Source organism: Ascaphus truei, chromosome 1 (genome assembly GCF_040206685.1).
Source record: "Ascaphus truei isolate aAscTru1 chromosome 1, aAscTru1.hap1, whole genome shotgun sequence".
Classification (NCBI taxonomy): domain Eukaryota; kingdom Metazoa; phylum Chordata; class Amphibia; order Anura; family Ascaphidae; genus Ascaphus; species Ascaphus truei.
This window is the reverse complement of record NC_134483.1, coordinates 506,381,977-506,407,457: the sequence shown is the minus strand read 5'-3', so window position 1 is coordinate 506,407,457 and position 25,481 is coordinate 506,381,977. Positions and strand designations below refer to the sequence as shown.

The 25,481-nt window shown below is 45.0% G+C and overlaps 1 protein-coding gene across 9 annotated transcripts in view; it reads left to right on the top strand.

Annotated features, from left to right (window-relative positions):
- Positions 1-25,481, top strand: part of ABLIM2 (actin binding LIM protein family member 2) — a 248,534-nt gene that overhangs the window by 128,531 nt on the left and 94,522 nt on the right. For all 9 annotated transcript variants that reach the window (XM_075569883.1, XM_075569890.1, XM_075569935.1 and 6 more), the window contains exons 4-8: positions 3,214-3,329; positions 8,967-9,093; positions 14,832-14,925; positions 19,220-19,307; positions 20,838-20,896. In XM_075569883.1, the coding sequence (XP_075425998.1) occupies positions 3,214-3,329; positions 8,967-9,093; positions 14,832-14,925; positions 19,220-19,307; positions 20,838-20,896 (484 nt within the window). The remainder of the gene's footprint in view (positions 1-3,213; positions 3,330-8,966; positions 9,094-14,831; positions 14,926-19,219; positions 19,308-20,837; positions 20,897-25,481) is intronic.

Below are 25,481 nucleotides of genomic sequence, written 5' to 3'. Positions count from 1 at the left end.
GGTTTTCCCTCACACCCTGGTGTGGTGCCCTGTGTAAGGAAGGGCGTGGCTGTATGCTCTGAGTCCCTGGATAGTGACATCAGAGATGCGCCTGCCCCCTGAAGTATAATGGGCACAACACTGTCAGTTAGTGTTGTTGCAAGGTTGGCAGAGAAGCATCTGGTAGAATGTATCTTCCTGCATAAGGGATTGGAGGAATACTTTTGTGACCCTAGTGCTGTAACTAGCGGTGGCAGAGTGACCGATCGAGTCTGTCTAAGCCACACTGTGTCCAGGGACCTGGCGCAGTGGTGATCTCCCTAGGAGAAAGGGAAACCCACTTCAATACGGGAGGGCGTACCTGGCAAAGGGACAGCACGGAGAGATGTGCGGCTAGAGCCGGCAGCTGCATGGGGCAGTCTGCTACATCCCAATCTACAATAAAGATGTCTTGTTCAAAGAAACCCCCACTGTGTGAGTGTGAGATTACTCAACAGTGGCAGTCACCACCGAGAAGGAGTTCCTCACCAGGACCATCTCCCTGCGGAAGCATAGATCCTGATGAGGTGGAGGCGCTGCACATGAAGTAAGTTGGACTCGCACCCACTACCTCAGCTACCTGTCCTGATGACATCCCCTAATACCATCAAGCGGGAGACTCAGGAGTCCTGTTACTTGCAGGTGCACCACCACACACAACCTTGTAATGGGGACCGGTTAGACCACACGGGCCAATGTGAGATTGGGTGGGTCAGACAAGGGGGGTCCAGCCATTACATTTATTTAATCCACTCAATTAGTATGGTTCTGTGATCACTCCCTACCCTCCCCCTGTTGTCTCCTTTAAAAGAAGTCTAACTTTGGTTCAGTGATTAAGTTGATTCACTTTACTATTATCTATTTTTTATCTATGTACTATTTACCCACTTATACACAGGTTCAGTGCCACAAGATTGCCGTAAAGTAGACGTGGTTTACATATGTAAACAGAGAGCTAGATCACTACCGGGAAATTACAGACCTGTAAGCCTGACATCAATAGTGAGGAAGCTACTTGAAGGTTTATTACAGGATAATATTCAGGAATACCTAATGGATTAAAAAAAAATATTAGTAAAAGTCAGCATGGATTTATGAAGGATAGGTCATGCCAAACTAACCTTATTAGGTTCCATGAGGAGGTAAGTTGGAATTTAGACCAGGGTAATGCACTGGTCTGCTTAGATTTTGCAAAGGCGTTTGATATGGTGCCATAGAAGAGGTTAATGTACAACATAAAGGAAATTGGTCTCAGTAAAAAATATTTGCACCTGGAGTGAAAAATGGTTGAAGGATAGACAACAGAGTTGTTATAATTGGAACTTTTTCAGTTTGGGCTAAAGTTGTAAGTGGAGTACCTCACGGATCGGTACAGGGACCCCTACTTTTTAGCTTGTTTATTTATGACCTTGAGGTTGTCATAGAGAGCAAAGTCTCCGTCTTTGCTGATGACACTAAATTGTGCAAGGTAGTAAAATCAAAGCAGGATGTAATTTCTCTCCAGAAGGACTTGGATACACTGGATACTTGAGCAGGTAAATTGCAGATGAGATTTAATACAGATAAATGTAAGGTTATGCATTTGGGAAACAAGAATAAACAAGCAACTTACAAATGAAATTTGGCAACATTTGGCCAATCTTTAATGGAGAAGGATTTAGGAGTGCTTGTAGACAGCAGGCTTAGCAATAGTGCCCAATGTCAGGCAGTAGCTACAAAGACAAATATGATCTTATCTTGCATTAAACGTTGTATGGATGGAAGGGAAATAAGCATAATCATGTCACTGTAATAAGCAGGTGTGCGCAATCTGGGGGTGAGCACGAGATGCTTTTGGGGGGGGCGGCGCTTGCAGAGGCCCCACACTCTTCCTCAAAGCATTTAAATTAAATTCCGGGGGACCGTGCGAAGCCTCTGTAACTCTCTCTTACCTTGACTCAGATGGCTTTTGGGTGACACGTCGCCATGACAATACGGTGTCAAATGATGCCGCGGGGTCACATGATATCACATGACCCCGCGGCATCATTTGACACCCTTGAGAAAGTAAGTGGAGGCGCAAGGCAAAACGTTCTTTGGGGGAGAGCAGACGGGGTGCAGGGCAAACAGTTTGCACACTCCTGGTATAAAGCATTAGTAAGACCACATATGGAGTACAGTTTTGGTCCCCACCCCATAAAAAAAAAAAAAACATGGAACTAGAAAAAGTGCAGAGAAGAGCCACCCCATTAATAAAAGGGTTGGAAAATTTGACTTATGAGGTAGCCAAATTAGATTTGTTTACATTTTAAAAGAGAAGTGTAAGAGGGGGATATGATAACTATATACAAATATATTCGCGTTCAATACAAGGAGCTTTCAAAAGAACTATTCTTACCAAGGACAGTACAAACAACACAGGGTCATTCCTTAAGGTTGGAGAAAAGGAGATTTCACCAGCAACAAAGGAAAGGGTTCTGTACAGTAAGGGCAGTTAAAATGTGGAATTCATTAACCATGGAGACTGTGATGACAGATACAATAGATATCTTCAAAAAAAAGGTTGGACATCTTTTTAGAAAATACAGGGATATACAAAATAATTAAACATGGGAAGGATGTTGATCCAGGGAGAAATCTGATTGCTTTATTGAAGTCAGGGGGGGATTAATTTTCCCCTTATGAGATATCATTGGATAATGTTTCACTGGGGTTTTTTGTTTGCCTTCCTCTGGATTAAAATACTGTAAACGTCTAAATTTAACAGAGTTTAAACTTAATGGACATACAGTATGACCTTTTTTTTAACCTCATCTACTATGTAACTATGTAACTTCTGTATTTAATATGTGAATGATTAGAAATTCACTGGACAAGCAAAACACGTTTGCTAGTATAATCATATTTACTTTGTATGAATGTTAGACTCGATTACTTTGTTGTGGAAAGTTCAATATAAAGAATTAGGCTTTTTGAGAACAACTTGTACAGATGTTAGATAGTGGCATATCAAATATTTTCACAGATAACATTATTTATTTTCACAATTTAAAAATAGTTCCTAAATTCAGCTCCAGTATTTTGGTTGGCATTGCACATTTTGTGGAATTTACTGGACTATGGAATTCTAAATCGGCTTTGATTCTTGTTATGTTGGAAATATACATCCTAAAGAAGACCATCTCACAAACAAAGTATGAATTCATTCTTTTTCAGGAACCCTTTCCCCCCTGGTGACCGTGTGACTTTTAATGGCAAGGAGTGCGTATGCCAAAAATGTTCTGTGTCTCCAACTGTTGGGAACAGTAACTTCTCAGTTCAGGCTTTGAGAAGTAAGTTCATCTTTACAGATATTTGATTATTTATTTAACATTTGTAGTATTCAACTGCATGCTATATTTGTATATACTGTGATGGGATTGTATGTGATCTGATGTGTGATGTGTGATCTAATGCTAAAACAGAATAATTCACAAACAGAATTGTAATGGTGAATCCTATGAAGATAATGGGGCATATTTACTAAGGACGGGCGATGTCACTAGTGTTTTGGTTCTTAAAATGGATGTGGTTTTGGTTCTAAAAATGTTACAAATTTATTTTTTATATATATATAATACTGAGTTAAGTTATGGTGAGTAAAAAAAGTGACAAAAACCATCCACAGCAAAGCAAATATGCAAATGTAAATACAACTGTATGCTCATCTGCATGTCCTAGGCAGGTCTGCAACCCCGCCTTTCCCCATTATCACCCAGCACACAGCAGTTCCACTGCAGCAAGGGATTCTGGGAAATGACATGCAAATGAGCACACAGTGCCACTTTTTGCTTCAAAAACCATTTTTAACATGGTTCCCTATAGGCGTAAGCTTGCTGCATGGTCACAGCTTTGAGCACAGCCAGGGTTAAGGTGCATACCCAGAAAACCACCCACAGACAGCTATTTCGACCTTAATGGGTCTCATCAGTGTGGGGTTGATTAACTGGGTATGCAAAGAAGCTAACGGATAGGCCAACCATAATACTGAGTTAAGTTATGGTGCGTAAAAAAAAGTGACAAAAACCCTCCACAGCAAAGCAAATATGCAAATGTAAATACAACTGTATGCTCATCTGCATGTCATGTTTTAAGTTATAGTGGGTGAAAAAGGCAACAAGAAACCTTCACCGTATTGCATATAGCAAATAAAAAGATCACTTGTGAGCACATTCCCATATCTTAGGCAGGTCTGCAACGCTGCCTTTCACCATTATCCCCAGCATACAGTGCTTCCACTGCAGCAAGGGATTCTGGGAAATGACATGCAAATGAGCACACAGTGTCACTTTTTGCCTCAATAACCATTGTTACATGGAGCCCATATAAGCTAATGCTCGCTGTGAACACAGCTTTAAAAGCACAGCATGGGAATCAGATGCAAAGCCAGAGAAACCATTCACAGGTATGTTTCAACCTTAATACCGTAGGTATCATCAGTGTGAAGTTGGTTGTACTGCTGGCTTTGCATCTTCAAACTGTAGGTCTCTCTCTCTCTCTCTCTCTCTCTCTCTCTCTCTCTCTCTCTCTCTCTCTCTCTCTCTCTCTCTATCTCTATCTCTATATATATTTAAACATTTTCAAGTTTTTTCAAACTTTTTGCAAAAGTGTGCAATTGATCAGATGTTTGGTCGTTTTATTTCAAACAAAAAATGCATTATCCCTCAAAAAATGAATCGGAGGGTGAGCCTTTTTTGAGTATTGGTTCTTAACATGAGTGGAAAGGTTGGAAAATGGAGAGAGTGCAGGAGAAAGGACAATAAGGAAAATTAATCTGTGTGATTAATAAAGTATAAGAAAGAAAGAAGCAAACAAGTCAAAGAACTGACATATAGTAACCCTATTTTTTTAAAACCTCTGAGATGCTAAAGCTGATTACTTTCAAATTTCCCCTCTACATTTGTAGAGATGACATGATAATTGGGCTCAAGTTCAGCCTTTTATGTAATACTGTTCCACTATTACACTGCTGATTCTTATCCATGTTATGTCTATACCTATTCGTAGCTAATAATTTCATTAGACTAGTAAACTCCTGTCTGATTAGCAAGAAGCAGCTGAGTTATGACACCTATCTCTTTGACACATTCTCAATGGAAAATAGGAGCCGTGGGCTATGGGAGAGAGTTAATCACACAGTGAAAGGTGTCAATCTCCCTAATATGTTGCTACCAGTGAGAGAAAATGGCTCCCCTTTCGCCTGCTGTACATGATTCTGAAGATGAGCTATACCAGGGGTGGGCAACTCCAGTTCTCAAGGGCCACCAACAGGGCAGGTTTTTAGGATATCCTTGCTTCAGCACAGATGGCTCAGTCATTAACTGAGCCACTGATTGAGCCACCTGTGCTGAAGCAGCTTCAGAGCGACGTGAAACGTGTGTCAGGTCACGTGTATGACGTCATTGCGTCATCCTCTCTATTCCTAGGCGGTCCCGTTTCATTGTCTGGGGGCTCCTGGTTACTTACTTAGATACCTGATGGCAGACTATATCCATTCCAGCTGTATTTGTTGCTAATAACTCTAGCTTTGGCTTGGAATAGGCACTCTGCTTATACTGTAAGTGTAGCGTCTTCCCTAACCTTTAAGTACAGTTTCTGGGAAGGAGGTTTAAGGGTTTGATGGCTGTGTTGTTTCCAATGAACTTTTATGTCTAAACTCCAACTGCTACATTTGAAGTCTTTGTCCCGTGCTGTTTCTACTGCTTCACAAGGACCACGTAGAAGCTGTTTATCAGTATACAGCTTGAAACTCTAGCCTTGTTTAACCTTGTAGCTGCTGGACGCAGCTCTTATTCCCTCACCTGCTGTGTCTGTAAGTTCCCCATCAAACCTCTTCGATTGTAAGCTCTTCGGGGCAGGGATTTCCTTTCCTATTGTCTGATTTTGCTGCACTTATTGTATTATTATAATTCCCTGTACTGTATTCTTTGTGAAGCGCTGAGTACACTTCTGGCGCTATATAAATAAAGACATACAATACAAAACAATACAATAGATTACTGAACTATTATTATATTAAGATTCAGTTCTCTAAGATCACCATTAGGTCTCTGGTATACTCTAACTCTGAGACGAAGATGATTGCAACTATCTATCCACCCAGCCTGGTAACCACGTCCACGGTTCTCTATATTGTGAATTGGTTTGTACTTTAACTCTTTGTAAAGACCAGATGGTCATTAACCTCTGCTAACACTTTTTACCTTTTGACATTCTGGATACAAGTAGGCAATATAACGATTTCAATTGGTGTCACTTACTACTGTGAACCCTAGCAGTACACTGCCTATAGCCACTATATGCCTGGTCGTAATATATTTGGACTTGGCCTGGACTAGTTTTAAATATTGGTGTATAAATGTTCATTTCATTCACCTATTTTTTTAAATCTATTTACCTATTAAAGATTTAAGTTGTTAACTCATCCATACTCCAAGATCACCAGTGCAATTGTCACGCCTGTATGCCCGCAGACCTGGCAAGACCATAATACTGAGGTGGGAAGGGTATTACCACGCACCAACACAGCAAGGAGGGTGTGCCCGGAGTGTGGTATGGCGTTGCCGGGCCTGTTGAAAGATAGTTAGTGATACTTGCAACGCCTTGGGAGTACAGAGTAAGGATAGTGATGTCCGTGTGCCAGAGTCCAGGGATCCAGAAGTCAGAGTCGTCAAGTTCGTAAGCCAAAGTCCAGGGGTACATAGGTCAGCAAGGTAGAGTTCGTAAGCAGGGTTCAAGGGCAACAGAGAGCAGGGTAGTCCAGGACAAGCTGAGGTCAAACCAGGGAGATCCTGAGATAAGCAGAAGCAGGAACAGGCTGGAACACAGAGGAGAGCCAAGCATAGGACTGCACACACAGGGATAACACAAGCTATGCAGAGCAACGATAGAAAGGACAGACAGGGGTTATAAAGGAGGGAACACCAATAGGAGAGAGAGGAGGAGCAGAGGGTGAAGTGGGAGACAGCAGGGATAGGTGAGGAGAAGAAGAGGAGGAGACAGGGGAACCAGTAAGGGAGATCACTTGCAGGGTATGGGAGGAGGAGTCAGGACACTGGAAACCCCTACAAGAGGAGCGTGTGCGCCGTGCCGCGGGGACACCTGCAGAGGAGGATGGGGGAATGGAGGGAACAGCCGCCGGAGGTAAGGGGATAGGCGCAGATACCGAGGGGGGCTGAGAGTGGGGAACGCCGCAGCAGGGAGTCGGGGACCACGCGGGTGCGCGAGTCTTGCGGGGCGCGTGCCGTGGTAACGGAACGGCGTCAGAGGCTGCCGGAGAGGGACAGGAGTTGGTACAAGAAGGGAGGCTGGCAGGAGAATGGACAAAGAGGGTAGGTGAGCGTGTGACATCAGGGCCACATGAATGGGAAGGAATCCCCTGAACCGTCACAGCAATATTGCAAAGCCTGTTCTGTTTTGATCCTGAAAACCTAACCTGTTGGTGGCCCTTGAGGACTGGAGTTGCCCATCCCTGAGCTATACAGTACTTTCCAAATCTTTACCCCAGAGAGGGCACGCACAGAAAATGCAAAACGCTGAGAGTGAACAAACGTGTTTTCTAGAGAAGCCTTCAGTAAGGAATACTGTAGAACAGCAAAGATACCCAGGGATAGATATACTGGTCCATAATTACTAAGTGGTGCTATTCTATAACATACTTTCTGGCGTTGGAAGACACAATATAATGTCTTCCAGAGATAGAAGTGTCTTAAGGAGTAGAAGTGCTTAGTAGCTATGGCCCATTATCTCCAGGATTCAGCATCTCCAAGAAAAGCGAACCTCTAAGCCAGCGTACCCACTGATGCTGACCGCGCTCATGCTGACCGCGCTCATGCTTGAGAGCGATGACATCACCAACTCAAGAGCCGGGTGTCCTGCCTATTTTGCAAGCGGGGGGGGGGGCTTTGCGGGCAAGTTGAGCGCTCTTAATTTTTTTAGTTTACTCATGCGCCAAGCTGGTGTGAGCGTGCGTGCACGAGCGCGCGCACCACGTGAGCGGGATCTTCCACATATAGACATATGTCAGTAAAAGCGGCAAGCACAGCGCGCTCAGCGCCAGCGGGGACGCAGCCTTAGGCTAAGGCCCCGCTCCCAGAGTCAGCGCACCTGCGCTGCTGACAGGCGGTGCGCTGAGATACACAGACCGCGATCTGCGGTCTGTAGGGAGCGGGAGCCGGAGCGGGAGGTGGGCGGGAGGTGGGAGGTTTGATCGGGAGGTGGGCGGGAGGTGGGAGGTTTGATCGGGAGGTGGGCGGGAGGTGGGCGGTTTGACAGGGAGGGGGGCGTGGCTTGAGCGGAGGGACCCGCTACTCCCCCCCCTCCCTCCACGGACTCGGGCTGGAGCTGGAAGGTAAGTTTAAACACACACACACGCAGGCACTCATTCATACACGCGCACACACACACACAGGCAGGCACTCACGCACTCATACACACACACACACACACACACGCGCGCACACACAGGCAGGCACTCACGCACTCATACACACACACACACACACAGACAGAGGCAGGCACTCGGGCACACACACACACAGACAGGCACTCACGCACTCAGACACATACACACACAGACAGGCACGCACTCAGACACACACACAGAGAAAGGCACTCACCTGCTTTCACTCCACACTCCTCCCCGCTCCCCGAAGCCTCTCCTCCTCCCGCAGCCTCCCCTCCCCATTGGCTCACAGCCACACACGTCACGCGTCAAAGCTAGGAAACACCATTCTCTGGTGTCTCCAGCGGCTGACGCGCGACAGCGTGTAGTCAGCTGTGGCGCCAGTGGGGACCGGGACCGGCTCGCGAGGATTCCCCTGCTGGTGGGGAACTCGCGACATTGCCGCCCGCGCCAACGAGCGCAGCGGGACCGAGGCCTTAGTCTTCATTATAAGACTGACTCTAATGGCATTTTGTCTGTTTTGCAGATTGTGGGAACTGCGGTCTGGAAATTAAAAATGGACAGTCCTTGGTAGCATTGGAAAAACACTGGCATCTGGGCTGTTTCAAATGCAGAACATGTGGTATACTTTTAAAGGCAGAGTATATAAGCAAGTAAGTAGAGCAAAGGCAAATAGTAGTACCCTTGTACATTACTACATAAACTTGTAAAAGGTGTTAATGACACCAACGTGAAAACGCGGGGCCAAGACATAGGGCTGTATGTACTAAGCAGTGCTATGTCATAAGGCACCTTCTGCTGCTGGAAGACGCCTCCCAGCACATTCATGTCAAAGGCCCAGAGTCATCAAACTCTGTTGATACAGGTGTGAATTTTATTATCGCACCCGTTAAAACGAAAAGAAAATGTCGCGTTACCGCATGGCCTAAGTCATCAAGACTGCGGTTAAATTTGACCAGGTGCGATATTTTAAGTAGAGTGGTGATGCAGCGATAGATGCAACTAATAATAAGCAGTTAATTACCACATTGCAATAAAATGGGGAGGGTAATGTGATATTTCTACCACAGGGCTATGGAATATACATTATTACGTAACTCTATGGTAGAAAATAAATGAAGGCCTTTGATGCCTGTGGCAATCAAGCAGTAACCCAGGCACCAAAAGAGTTAATAATTGCGTTAAACTATTCTAACTACCCTGTCGGCTACGTACAGGGCTAGCAAATATTGTCATGCACTAACCACTAAGAAAACAAGGGGTTAACCTCTACCACCATGGCAGGGACGTCTTGATGGCGGTGCCATCTGTGCCACTACATCAAGCCCTACGCTTACAGAGGCCCCACGCTCTTCCCCACATTTGAACGGGTTGCCGGGTTAGAGCGCCGGGGCCTCTGTAAGCGCCTCTTACCTTCCACTCAGAGCCGTCATCTCCTCCTGCAATCATGTGAAGACGCTTCGCCATGACAACGTGACATGACGTGACGCCGAATCGCGGGAGGAGATTGCGCTCTGGAGAAGGAAAGAGGCCCCACCAAAACCCCACTGCACCGAGCCCCGCAAAACTCCCAGCTCTGACACCTCCCCCCTCCCCTGAGAGTCCTACCACCTTCCCCAGGGCAACTACCGTATATAAATGGCCATGTGACCTGAAGCCAATTGTTGTGTGTTGGGCCTTTCAACGCACACTGATATTTAATGCTTTGACAATTTTTCTCAAATGTATCTGTACCTGCAATTTTTTGCCTGATAAAATACATTTCGTTAAAAAAAGTCACATTTCTGTAGTTAGTGGTATTGGGTCCTGGAAATGCGTACATTTGATGTACTGTAGCTTGTAATACCATTTATTGGACCAATATGGACCGAACTTTTGTCACCTAACAGCTCTCTTCCTCACGTGTACAGTATACAGGAAGGAAAGACGGCTTTAAGCCTACCAGGTTTCCAAAAGTTATACATGTGTATAGATAAAGAATTTTGGATAAATATAATAGATGGATATCAGCAAAATTGTAAGAGAATATATATATATATATATATATTTGCATTTTACTAAAATAGTAATTAACCTGATTTAAAAATCACTTAAAAGACATTTTAAAAGAACCACGCCAAGATTTTTAAAAATGGCAGGGTAAAAATTGAAGAAAGCATTTTGAAAAAAAAAAAATATCAATTTTTTGATCAAGCTTTTTTCAAGCAATATGTTCACTAATAATTATAAATATATACTGTACATGGACAAGAAAAATGATTTGTGGGAAAAAAAGAAAAACTTGTGCAAAAAAATATCCATAGTCAAATGCTCAAATCAATCATTCATGCACAGATAGAATATGGAATGCTAAATGTGAACCCAATGTGTTTTACTTTACAAAAGGCAAATATTCCTCTCAGTCCCTCAAGGAATATGTTTGAATCTATATAATGTTATACTATATACCAGGCATGGCCAACTCCAGTCCTCAAGGGCCACCAACAGGTCAGGGATTAGGGATATCCCTGTTTCAGTGGTGCCTTCAATGACAGACACCTGTGCTGAAGCAGTGATATCCTTAAATGTGACCTGTTGGTGACGTTTTGAGAACTAGGGTTGGCCGCCCCTGCTGTATATAATAGAATATGAGTTTTCCTTTCCTCCAGATGTAGCAAGACTTACTGCCCTCAGCACCGTCTACAAACAAACGTCTTCGGCGCCAGGGACAGTGTCTGCCAGGGGGGTTCATTCATCTGAGTGGGACCCCGCAGCGTTGATCCTTCAGTGCTGTGAGCACCGCGGTTGCGTGACCGCAAGTGGCAGTGGTACCGAAGACAGGCTTACTACATCTGTAATTGTACTTTGCTCAGTAAGGCTTGTTTTCAGTGTTCTTGATGGATTTTCTATGCCTTACACAGTATCAGACTGCAATGTCGCATCAGTAAATGCGCATGTGATACCTGGGATCCGTTCTTCCAGTGGCTATTGTATTCCCTCATGAAGGGTGCTGTGAACCTCGGAAGCAATCTCCAGTATTCCCTCAGAGGGATTGAATTACACACAGCGCAGTTAGAGCAGTGAACGATTGCTTGCTCCAAATTACTACAATATTTGGTATGTTATCTTCTGAACTGTATCCTAAGCAACTAGGAAAATTTGCCCCAGATTTATCAAAGAAAAAAAACTAAATTTCATTCAGTTCATTTGCTTTGATAAATCTGTTATTATTCCTTTGTGCGGCTTTTGCTCCAGTTTTTCTGCTGGTAGACTTTAGTAACCCCCCCCACCCCCCCATGATGAGTCTTACATTACACAGTGGCTGGGATTTATCTAAGCGCGATGCGGGATATCGCACCCGTCCTGGCGGTTACTGATATTCAAGTCAGTGGCAGTTACCACCAGAACAAGGCGTGATACCTCACATAAATTCCGGCCAAGAGCGATATTTATAAAAAATGTCCCGTCTGCAAAAATAGTTCAAAAGAATTGCATCCGATTTATGAAAGGAAATCTAATTGCTTTCAGTTTGTTATGATGTCGTTTTTTACAGTATTTCCTCCCCCCCCCCCCCCCACCCCTCAGTTTTGTAGCCAGGAGAATTTAGTAAACAAACATGATCCCTGGATGTTAAGAAAACAGAGAAAAATAGGGGAGCACAGGGTTAAAGGGTTGCAGAATACATATATGTATAAATATTGGTGTGAGAGAACAGATGGCACACAAATATAGATGTAAGTAGGTGCTAGTCCCATAAGTAAGTATAATACAAGGCTACTTACCAGGCAGACCATGAGATCCAGGGAATCCAAGGAACACAAAGTAAGGAAGAGGCAGCACACTTGGTAATAACAAAAGTTGTATTCAAAAGCAGGCACAGTCACCGACGTTTCGGTCCTAAGGACAGGACCTTTATCAAGGGAGTGCTCACGACGCAGTGACTCCCACCACCTATAAATAGCCAACAACACCTACAATCAATGATCAACTACATAACACCAGAAATGCACACACCTGTGTAGCTGCAGCCATCTCCGTCGGATGAGGAGATGACGTCACTGCTATGCGTCTGTCTCCCGCGCTGTCAGCAGTCAGGAGCGTCAGTGGTAACAAGGGAAACCCCACACTAGAAGAAATCCCTCTATTGCGCATGCGTGGCGCTCAAGTCCCGGCTGCTAAGCAGTAATGGACATATTGAAGGGGAGAAGGGGGTTCCCGAAGTGCTCCGTGAGAGCTGTGCAAAAGCGCATGGAGTGAGAGGCAGCTGTGAAAGGCAGCATGAATAACACATTACCAGTTCAATACACCAAGGGTGAATGTGAATAAAGTAAAATCACCAAGGCTGGGCAGGGGGAAAGGACAAGGGACAAGAAAGGGGGGGGGGGAGGGGAAAGGTAAAGGGGGGGTGGGTATGAATGGGTGGGGGAAGGGAAAGGGGAAGGGTAGGAAAGGGGAAGAGAACACATAAGGGGAGGGAGGTGGAAAAGAAGGATGAAAGACATAATCTCAAGGGTAACCTCCTGAACCTGTGGACAGCCATGCGCTCTTTAAACATACGGCTAGTTTTGCCTATGTAATAAAGCCCACAAGGGCATCTGATGAAATAGACAACAAATCTTGTCTCACAATTCATGGAAGTCTTAATGTGTATTTGTTTCCCGTTATGGGGGTGGGCATAAGATTGGCCAGTGTGCAAAAAAACGCAATTAATGCACCCATGACATTTATATACACCAGGCTTCTTTTGTAGCCATGTTGTTGTAGGTGCATATTTCGTTGATGGATTTCGTAGCGCGGGAGACAGACGCATAGCAGTGACGTCATCTCCTCATCCGACGGAGATGGCTGCAGCTACACAGGTGTGTGCATTTCTGGTGTTATGTAGTTGGTCATTGATTGTAGGTGTTGTTGGCTATTTATAGGTGGTGGGAGTCACTGCATCGTGAGCACTCCCTTGATAAAGGTCCTGTCCTTAGGACCGAAACGCCGGTGATTGTGCCTGCTTTTGAATACAACTTTTGTTATTACCAAGTGTGCTGCCTCTTCCTTACTTTGTGTTCCTTGGATTCCCTGGATCTCATGGTCTGCCTGGTAAGGAGCCTTGTATTGTATAAATATTGGTTAATAACAAGGGACAGGCTGCTGAATTGTAGCCAGCCCCCTTATACCATACTGAAGTGCACAGGGGTTACTTGACCACGGTCAATGCACTTACTGTGTGGTCCAGAGGTAGGTGGAGTCGAGTAGGAAGTACTAAAAACACTTACACGGCCATGTGTAAGTAGCACACATGTCAAATGGATTTTTCTCCTTCTCCTCCTCACTCCTAGCCCCGGTCGTCTGGGTGTTCTTATCTTCAGATCCTGTTGAACCTTGTGCCCCTTTGTCTTGGGGTGCACCCCCATCGATAGTGTTGAGGCTAGAAATGAGTATTAGATTATAATAAAAAAAACTTTTAATGACATAAAAAAAATCTAAACTCACATTCACAAATAGTCCAAGTGGTGACCGTTTCAAGTCTGTGCCGACCGCGACACCCCAACGTCCCTGCTCCCGCGTCCGGTACACAGCTCTGGACCCCGTGGGTGTACCACAAGACCAAGGGGCACAAGGTTCAACAGGATCTGAAGATAAGAACAACCAGACGACCGGGGCTAGGAGTGAGGAGGAGAAGGAGAAAAATCCATTTGACGTGTGTGCCACTTACACATGGCCGTGTACGTGTTTTTGGTACTTCCTACTCGACTCCCCCTACCTCTGGACCACACAGTAAGTGCATTGACCGTGGTCAAGTAACCCCTGTGCACTGCAGTATGGTATAAGGGGGCTGGCTACAATTCAGCAGCCTGTCCCGCGTTATTAACCAATATTTATACATATATGTATTCTGCAACCCTTTAACCCTGTGCTCCCCCATTTTTCTCTGTTTTCTGTACCAATTTCTAAGGATCCAGGATTGATCCTAGGTGGGATTTGAGCAACAGGCGCCTTCAACCGAGGCATGTTTTGAACAGTTGGGCAGTGGTGAAGGTAGTATTGATTATCTTGAATTTACAACCTGCGTAGATTGCGCCCGAGTAATCCCTGTCTCCCTGGATGTTAAAGCAACTTGCATTAAATCCAACGTATTACCTGGTCATAACATAGTGGATAGGTTCATCTACAGTATAATATTATGCCTGGACATCACTGGTAACCTTCAGTATCCATTGAAGAAAGTTTCTAACCATACTGTAGTCTAGTACTGAGCCACTGATTGAGTCTTATGTGCTGAAGCAGCGATATTCTTAAAACCTGAGCTGTTGGTGGCCCTTAAGGACTGAAATCACCCACCCCCTATCTAGTAGATAGTGTTACAGTTGTAGACTGGTCTACCTGTCTATTAACTACACATGTAAAATCTTTCTTTCAGAGATGGGATCCCCTATTGTGAAATGGATTATCACACTATGTTTGGCATAAAATGCGACCACTGCGAGAAATACATCACCGGCAAAGTGCTGGAGGTAAAACCTACCCTTTGTTGTTCTGCACAAAGAAATGTCAGTGAATGAGCATGTTTTTTTATATTTGTGTCTTCTTGTCCAATTTAGATGTAATATACTTATTAGCGGCAAAATCTTCCGCAAAGCAACGAGCTCAGTACAAAATGATTTCTTGGGGAAAACTCGGGAATTGTAATCCCTTTTTAAAATATTCTTGTTTTTACTTGTTTTTTGTTGTTGTTTTTTTTGTAGCATTCCTATAATACATATTTAATCACACAAGCTGCAAAAGCAATGGTAGTATTTACAACCGGTTAAAAGCTTGTTAAATTGTTATGTCAATTTGGGACATACCTGTACATTTGAATATAAATACTTGGCAGGATCAAGTGAACATACTATAGTTAGGGTTGCCAGGTGTCCGGTATTGAACTGGATTGTCCTGTAGTTGGATACTCTGTCCAGTAAAAAATGAAATGTACAGTACTGTAATACTGGACATGTATGTGTCCGGTATTTTCCTCCCTGGACATAGTGACCTGACGCATCTTTCACCATTGAGTCCAGTATTTTTGGAGAAGCCACCTGGCAACCGTAAGGCTAAGGCCCCACTGCTTCAGACCACGTGCCCGCACTGCAGACAGGCGGCGCGTGGAAAGGCCCTTGAGGCTTTCTGCGGTCTGTAGGGAGCGGGAGCGGCGGCCGGGGGGGCGTGGTTTGAGCGGAGTGCTACTCCCCCCCCTCCACAGCTCCCGTCCAATACACCCCCCTCCACAGCTCCCGTTCGATACACCCCCCTCCACAGCTCCCGTTCGATACACCCCCCTCCACAGCTCCCATCTGATAAACCCCCTCCACAGCTCCCGTCCGATACACCCCCCTCCACAGCTCCCGCCCAATACACCCCCCTCCACAGCTCCCGTTCGATACACCCCCCTCCACAGCTCCCGTTCGATACACCCCCCTCCACAGCTCCCATCTGATACACCCCCTCCACAGCTCCCGTCCGATACACCCCCCTCCACAGCTCCCGTTCGATACACCCCCCTCCACAGCTCCCATCCAATACACCCCCCTCCACAGCTCCTGTCCGATACACCCCCTCCACAGCTCCCGTCCGATACACCCCCCTCCACAGCTCCCATCCGATACACCCCCTCTCCCCCCTTCCAGCGGATGGCTGCAGCGGGGGTCGGTCTCCCGGGCTGCAGGAGGGTGCTACAGCCGGCTGAAAGGCAAGCAGCTCCCCCCACTACACATGCCCTCACAGCTGATCCATCCGTCGAGACACACACACACACACCTCTCTCTTACCTCTTACCTTTTGGAGGCTGACAGCTCCAGCTCCCGCCCCCGCCGCTGATAGGCTCACCAGAGCACCACGTGACGCGTCACCGCTCGGGATCGCAATTTTCTTGCATCCCGTGGCGGCTGACGCGTCACAGCGCGCAGTGAGCCGTGCAGCGAGGGGGGACTGGGACCGTCTCGGGAAGAAACCCTGCAGGTGAGTAACGCGCACACGCGTGCCGCCGGACGCAGCGGGACCAAAGCCTAACTATAGTAGTAAGGTTTTTGTTTTTTTCTATTAAGAAAAAATATTTTTGTTTGGCAGCAGTGTGCTTACTGAGCTTGTAATGAAACCACACAGCATGAATGTTAGATTTATTCCAGTGTTTGTGAGCTCAGCCAAGTTTAGAGGTAGATGGGTCAATGTAATCCGTGCAGATTCAGATTGGTCCAGTAAGGTTGACAATACAGAGTTGTAATTATGGACCCTATTGTCAATGGCAAAAGAAAATCGGAGTGAGGGTAAGTTAAAGGTTATGTACATGGCAGAGATGACAAATCAGTGGCATGCAGGTTTTCCAGTCGATGTGGAGAACAAGGAAGTGCAGTGGGACAGAGGTAAGAGGTAAAAATTAAGCACTGTAGTGTCAGAGAGGAAAAGTGAGTGATGGGAGAAATTCAAAAAGGAACAACTGCTAGTGTTAAAGTGTTTTTTGTCATGTCTTTTGTAAGATCTGTGGAAGAAGAATATGCACACGGACTGGAAATATAAAAATGAAACATTACACAAAACGCATAGCATATCATTTAGTACAAGAGCCATTCTACGTTTCAAGCAGTGTGACACATTATGGTAGATGGAAATTTGCAAGTGGGATTGAATAAGAACAACACTGAAATGAAGGAAGAATGGAATAGTTGAGTGCAGTGGAGGAGAGGTGCTGGAGCAGACGGATCAAATTCAGGCTGCTTTCGTTTATGCAAAACACTACAAGCAAAATGAACAGGTTTTGGTAGTGCAGCAGGAAGTATCCCAGCAAAGCAACAATAGTGCAAGTGCACTACAACTGGTCAGGCCTTGGGGAGCCTTTCAACCAGGCCTTCCAGCAGCTCCGACATCCTGTAATCCTGGAACAGAATAGGCAGGCGTAAAGTGACTCATCCTTTTTCCTGTAAAAAGGACATGGAACGACTGCCAATTTTAAGTCGCTATCAACAGAACATAAAGGCAGGTGTCAACTGTTACTATGAACTCCTGAAGGAAGATACATTTATTGTTCAGATATATCCATGTTACTATTAAGTACCCCATGTGGACATACCATAAATGTAAATTGTATGAACCCATATGTGTTCAACCTTGTTTCAACCCTGCTTAATCTCTTTATTTGGAATTTTACACTTCAATTCTTTGTACCTTCATAATGTTCTGTTATTTCCACAAAATATTCATAATTACTTAGGGATTCTCAAGTTTTTGTCCTCAACCGGCACCCAATGCAGCAAATACAACCCCTACTTGGTTTTGACTATATCTATATTTTGTAACCATTTCAATATGTGCATAAACTGACCATTCTTTCCACCTCCTCATTCATCCACCTGTCTCCTTCACTTTTTTTTCTCCATCTTCCTTATGTGCCCTTAAAAGTTATTTTGTTCCATAAATCTAGAGATGGGCACATTTTTTTTGGCGGATTTGGATCCACCGCAGATCGGCTGGATCCTTTGGTCCGCCAATTTCCACGAATCAGTCTCAAAAAGGGCGATTCGTCTTTTTCGGATTTTTTTTTTACCACCGACAATCGATTGGTAAAATCCACGAGTGGATTGTATCTGATGGTGTTTTTTTTTCATTAATCTGCACGGATTGAGACTGGAACACTCCGCTGACGGATTTTACACCGTGAAACGGATTTCGAATGGAAAGCTCGGGAAATTCCGCAAAACGGATTTTCACAGTTTCGCCCATCTCTGCTTAAATCTGTGCCTATGCCTCTTCTGATTCCAAGTCATTTTCTCAGCAACCATTGAATATATAAAAGTAATTAGTAATTAGACAAGCAAACACATGAAAAAAAGAAAAGAACTGATTCTTTTCTTTTTTTTCTTGCGTTTGCTTGTCTAATTTTAACAAATTAATTGAAAATGTTTTTTCTTCATAATCCACATACTGTAATCCACATTTGCCCTCCGACCCCAATTGCATGCGGGTCTGTGGACTAGAGCAACAAACAGATTAATTGAAGAAAAGTAATCCCAACACAGTTTTTTCCTTTGATGGATGTGGGGCAATTGTTTTGCTTCAGTTCTGCCCACTTTTGCAGACTTTAGTAAATATGCCCCATAGTTATTTTTTTGTATTGCTTCACTATCTTATTTTAGTATATTGTTCTTTCCCCATTTTTTGCAGCTTATCTATATTCATTTTGCCCCCTGTGACATATAGATAAATAAATGGGTGAAGCGCCAAAGCAGCATAAACATAGATCACCCAAAGAAAATAGAAAAGATTGTATGGTTTGCTTTTGCACACATCAACAATAACAGTTTGCATTATCAATATGTAAAGAAAGCGTATGACATGCTTATAACTTCCACTGTATCCCAGATTTGTAACTGAATATACAGCCAAAGGTCACAGATTACCGCATGAAGCCGGTACAGAACACATGTACAGTACTGATGTGTAGGTGAAATATATTCTTGGAATGTAACACTTATGAGGTCATTTACCAAAGTCTCTTGGCTGCAGACCTGGCTCAAAACCACTCTACATGTCCTAAGGCGAGCTCAGGGAGGACAGAAACCTACATGATTCTACATGTACCGAATCGGCTAAAGTCAATGGGAGATTTTGGTCAAAAACGCTCGTATCGGCCGCTTCTGCATATATAGAATCAGCCGCATAGTGGTAATAAATGATGTCCTTTGTGTCCATACCAATTTGCGGCATTGCGATAAAACCTTTAGTTCACAAATGAGTAGATTAATAGTGATACATTGATGCTCTTTTTATGTACTGTAGGCTGGAGAAAAATATTATCACCCAACCTGCGCGCGGTGTGTCCGATGCAGTCAAATGTTCGCAGAAGGCGAGGAGATGTACCTACAAGGTAAAGGACCACCTGATTAATATCGTGTCTGTTCGTCACTGACAAAACTTGTACTGTATAAATAAGTAGAGAAATCGTGTCCGTGCATTAAAGCCACAGTCTCTCCAAAGGATTTGTTTCGTGCATTTTTTTACAGGAGAAGTCCTCTGAGCTGAATCGCGCTATTTTTAGCCCATGTCCCCCCAGGTTCCCAAGCAATGTACCGTTGTAGTTGCAGGTGAAACGTAAACAAAATCAAGATGGCTGCATGTGGCTAACGGGAAACCACAGTGTCGTGCACTGATAACATTTTAGCTTCCTATTGCTCCCACAGGAGGGAAGATGACCCGAAGACCATATTGATTTTCCAAAAAGGAAATTATAAGCAGCAAATATATAGGAACATTTCTCAGGAACCAGAGGGTCCCTGGAGCTGAGTACAGCGTACAGTAGTTCAGCTCTGGACAACCTCCCCTTTCACATTATGGGGGTACAAATTGTACTGGAAATGTTTGTCTATTTAACCGTTTACAGCCAGAACAGGGGTGGCCAACCCGTGGCCCATGACCTTCAGTGCTTCATGCGACCCCTGAAGAAAAGAAAAGTGTTAGCTCTGCAAACAGTGCAGAGGGACCATAGAGACATGGTGAAGCCAGAGCGCCCCCCCTAACGAGCTCCTATGAACCAGCAACCCCTGGTGGGCTCCCAAGCAGCACACGGTTCAGTGATTATATACCCTGCCTGCTGGGAGCTCCACATGGGCCTGGCTGTTGAGACTGGGGTGCGAGGTAGGGACAATCACCCCACTGCCTTTCCTTTCCCTCCTGTCACCCCCTTGTACCCAGTCACCCCAACTGTCCCCCTCTGTCACTCCAACAGCCCCTCTCTTCCCCCTCCCTATCTGTCCCCTCCTCTCCCCCCCTTCCTATGCATCACCCCCTCTCCCCTCTCCCTATGTGTCACCCCTTCTTCCCCCCCCCCCTTTGTGTCACCCCTCCTCCTTCCCTCCCTATGTGTCACCCCCTCTTCCCCCCTCCCCATGTGTCACTCCATCTCTCCACCCCCCCCTCACACTTGTACTCTGTCAGGTTACCCTGTGTCAGTGCATACAGCATAACCTGACGGCACTACACACTGACACAGTCAGGTTATGCTCTGTGTCAGTGTATACAGGTACAGTATTCATTTGATTTTTTTTTTATTGTGGTCCTTTGACAATGACACTGGTAAGTTGGGGCTCTAACGCCCAGTTAGGTTGGCCGCCCCTGTGCTAAAAGGTTGAAGATGAGTAATCTGCATATGTTTTGTACATCTATTTAGCAGCATGTTAGCAGAAGAAAATAATGGCAGGATCTTTTGTGCCATATTCAGTCTTGTGTTAGTAAATGCAGAATGTTTCTTCCCCAAGATGAATTAGTTCCTCTCTGTATGACTCACTTTCTTTATTTCCCCAATGAGGAAAATATAAAACAAGTATGAGCTTTTGCTTGCAAGTCGTGCCGTTGTTCAATAAAAAGAAATATAATTAAATGAAAGTCGTGTCTTCTGCAGGTAACTCAATATGGCATCCGGTGTGTAGACAAGCTGCCAAAACTGAAGAGAGAAATAAGGTAACAGTTCACGTACTGTAAAAGGCTTTATAAAATACAATCATTGTTTTATAGTTGTTGCTTGCTCTAGAACAGGGGAGTGCAAAATTCTTCCTGCTGCGCCCCCCTGTCTGCCTGCTCCGGAGCTCGCACCCCCCCCCCCCTCCTACATGGCAGCTGCGTCAAATGACGCTCCGGGGTCACGTGACGTCAGTTCACGTGACCCGAGGCCTCATTTGACGCCTGTCACGTCATTTGACACCGCTGGGTCACTTGACGTCGTGTTGCCATGGAGACGTGTCACAGCATCTGAATCCCGGTAAGTTATATTGTTGCAGAGGCCTCACACGATCCCCCTGCATTTAATTTAAATGCCTGGGGGAAGAGAGCGGAACCTCTGCAACTGCCCCCTCCCCCAGACAAATCTCCCGCCCCCTGGGGGGTGCGCCCCCCAGTTTGCACACCCCTGCTCTAGAACAGGGGGAGGGCAACTCAAGTCCTCAAGGGCCACCAACAGGTCAGGTTTTCAGGATATCCCTGCTTCAGCACAGGTGGCTCAATCAGTGGTTCAGTCATAATGACTGAGCCACCTGTGCTGAAGCAGGGATATCCTGAAAACCTGACCTGTTGGTGGCACTTGAGGACTAGAGTTGCCCACCCCTCTTCTAGAATGATTAGTAGAAACAGAGAGTGGGAACATTGGGGGATAGGTTATAAATTGTCGCCAACTTCAATGTATCGAGGTGCTTTTTGCTCCATTGTTTGCCCCAATTTGATCCAATTGCGCCATGGCTAGTTTTGGGGAGTGTCTATAGTTAGGGGAGGAGGGAGTCAGTGCAATAATATGATGAGATGTATCAAAAGTTGCATTTATAACCAGTACAGGTTTCCATTCTCTTTGTGTCATATAAATCCGCAAGGTGTGTGGGGGCGTTCACCTCTGCTCCAAAGAGATCTGCACCCAATGTAAGAAGTAACATTTCAAAGATATCTATATATATATATATGAAAAAAAGTGAAAGACAGCGCCCTTCCTCAACCACGCACAAACCACTGTGGCCCCAATAAAATACAGCAAGGTGATACCCAGCACAGATGACTAATACAAAATAGCATAAATTTGCAAATAGTAAAAAATGTAAAAATGTTGGTGGTTAGGAACTAATGATTGGGACTAGTACCCTGTTAATGTTGCTACTAAATTTGAGTGAAAGTTGTGTAAAAAATATAAAATATTGTGTGTGAAAAACTGTGTGTGTGTGTGTGTGTGTGTGTGTGTGTGTGTGTGTGTGTGTGTGTGTGTGTGTGTGTGTGTGTGTGTGTGTGTGTGTGTGTGTGTGTGTGTGTGATAATGGGAAAATCAATAATATAATTTAATGATATGTGTATATTATGTAATGAATGGACCAAAAGAAAATGGTGTGAAAAGCATAGAAATTGCAAAAATAGAAAAATAGAAACAATGCTAAAAAATATTGTGGTATAATATTAAAAATAAAAATGAAAAAATAAAAATAAATAAAACAATACTTAAGTCCACATAAGTCCTTGATATTGACAAATAAAAGGTCCAGGCAGCTTCTTCATGGGATCACCAACCTCCCAACGAACCTATAGAAAAGAGAAGAAAAAAAAAAAAAAAAGAAGAAAAATAAATAAAAATGTATGTGTGTGTGTGTGTGTGTGTGTGTGTGTGTGTGTGTGTGTGTGTGTGTGTGTGTGTGTGTGTGTGTGTGTGTGTGTGTGTGTGTGTGTGTATATATACACATATATACACACACACACACATACATATGTATGTATGTATGTGTGTGTGTGTGTGTGTGTGTGTGTGTGTATATATATATATATATATATATATATATATATATATATATATATATATATATATATATACGTGTGTGTATATATGTGTGTGTGTGTGTGTGTGTGTGTGTGTGTGTGTGTGTGTGTGTGTGTGTGTGTGTGTGTGTGTGTGTGTGTGTACTACAGTATATATGTGTGTATATATTATACTGTAATATATATATATTTATACACACACACAACTGTGTTTCCCCACCCTCTGGGAAATTCCCTGCTGATTCACAGAAGCTCTGAGGTTCCGTCGTTGTTGGGGGAGACAGGACATGCTTTTGGGGTGATAGCTGGTTCTCTCACACTCTTGGTTCAGCACCTCCATCTCTCGCAGGTTCCAGGAGTGCTGAAGGCACTCCCTGCAGGAGAACTCTCTGATACTCTCCCTGACAGATTGCACTCAGAGGCAGGAGTATATTTTATAAACACAGGAACAGCTTGATGCTCTCGGTGCAGAATATAGCAAACAGTCAGCATACACTTGCACTTCACCTCCAGCCTTTGGCCGAGTCCATAGAAGGACAGGCCGTGCTGAGGCGTGCGGACGCTCAGCGCTGAGCCCCTGCATCCTCAATGAGGATGCCTTGAGAGGGGGCTCGCGCGAGCGTCCGCAGGCGTGCTCAGGCTTTGGAGTTTTCAGCCGAGCGCCAAGCTGTTTTTCAGCGCGCTATCGGCTGAAAACCTCGAATGAGAGCGGGGCTGCGTCAACGTCACGGCGCCGTGACGTCGGCGCCGTGACGTTGACGTCAGTGCGTTGCGGACGATTGGCCCAGCGACGTCACTGCCCCGCCTCCCTCAGTCTGCCCCCACCTCCGATCGCGGACGCTGGCTCGCCTGTATGTGCATGGAATCGCACAGCTTCTGCAGGCGAGCCTCAGCGTCAGTGCGGTGCAGCACGGCTCCCCCCCTCTATGGCCCGGGCCTTAGGTTGGTCCCTGGATGTAGTAGGAGGTATAGTCCTCACTCCCAGTCCCGTAAGCGAGGGGATAGAAGGTGGCCAGACCACTGAGCACACTCTTCTACTTAACCAGTCTCTCTCAGGGGAAAGAAACTGGCTAAATTTAGGAAGTGCAGCCCTTAAGTACCGATGGGGAGGGTCAACGGTCTGAGCCCCTGAATTAGCAGAACACAGGCCTCAGCCCACCTCCCCCCTTGTCACTCAAGGGAGCTACTTACTGCTGGATAAAACCCTGGAGTGGGCCTAGCCTCCCTGCACTGATACCAGGGCTTACATGTTAGGCAGGGTAGATTAGTAGCCAAACCAGGCATGGCTACACATATATATATATATATATTGTGACATAGTCCAAAGATGTTAGGCAGCTTTCTGCCCCATTTTAGAGCAGAAAGTGCAGGAATAGTTACAAATGATCCGTTCCACAGCTTCCCATTAACTCAGGCAGCTGGATGGAAAATCCAGACCACAGATTACCATGGCTCTAGTTCTCCCTCACCTGCTCTTCTAATCACATGCACAGGTATTTAGAGCAGAGAGGTTTTGCATTTCTCTCTCTCTCCTTGGAGCCTGGGGGCTGGGGGTGTCGCTGCTCCCCTGCATCCAGTATCGGGGTTGACGGCCCCTCCACGTATCACAGTACCAGAGGATTTGCCTGGACTCCACGAACAGATAAGACAAAACAAATGGTTACTGCTGTTGCTAAAAGACTGTACTGTATCTTGTGACCCTAAATGAGAGAGCATTGTTTTAAGCTGGGGAACCAGTTTAGTTGGCCAGCAGCTGTTAGAGAGACTGATTCTGATGTGTAGTTAGATCCCTGAAAGGGATAGGATTTGCTTATATGATTTTGGTTTTATTTCTTGAAATAACAGTGTGGGAAATATGGTAACACTGAAATATGTGAACTGCTGAATGAAAGTATCTGAGTACCTCTAACCTTCACATGTTAAAGCTGCAGTACCTTACTTGGATGAAAATAAAGCAGGCAGAAGCCTGAGTTAAGCAGCATAATACTTTGCATGATCCTGTTTGTTGTATAATTAACCCTAGAAGACTGTGTCGGGAAGAACCCAGACAGACGTCAGCACTACAAAAGAGGGGCGTTTGTCACATATGGTGGAGAATGCGGGCAGACACAAAAAAGTCTGTGGGTTTGCAAATAAATGCGGGGATTTAAAATGGCCGCCGAGCTGAACTAAAGTACAGATGCTATGAGTGAAGTCTGTCCCACTGTGTATATCAGTTGTGCTTCTAGCATACACAGAGAATGTGCGAAGTGTGGATGCAATAGCACCCTGAACCCAAACAGAAAACCAAAATGTTTTGCTGAAAAAAAAAAAAAAATTTGCATCTAGCAAATGCTGTTTGTAAAGCTAATGCCTTTGGCTGAAGTGAGTGAATTTGCAGCTAGCAAGTGCTGTATGCAAGTTGCTGAAGTGAGTGAAATTGCAGCTAGCAAATTGTCCCTGCCGGGTTTCTAAAATGGCCGACGTGAAATGTTTGTTGTGTAATGTACGTAACCATACAAAACAGTGTCCCTTCAGGCCATACTATGATCACGACCCTGGAGGAGAGCCGTACCCACCGATGAATTTAGTATGCGGGGCCTGTCGTGAAGTAGGTCACATGGAAGATGTGTGCCCCAAAATTTTCAAAGACAAACAGCTGCAAAAGCAAGCAACGCCCTGTGAGTGCAAGCAAGATGTGGAAGCTGATAACAGTGAGTGTGTGCCCAGTACCACTGATATCTCTGGAGCTAATAAAGCAAAAAGAAAGAAAACTGTTCCTCAA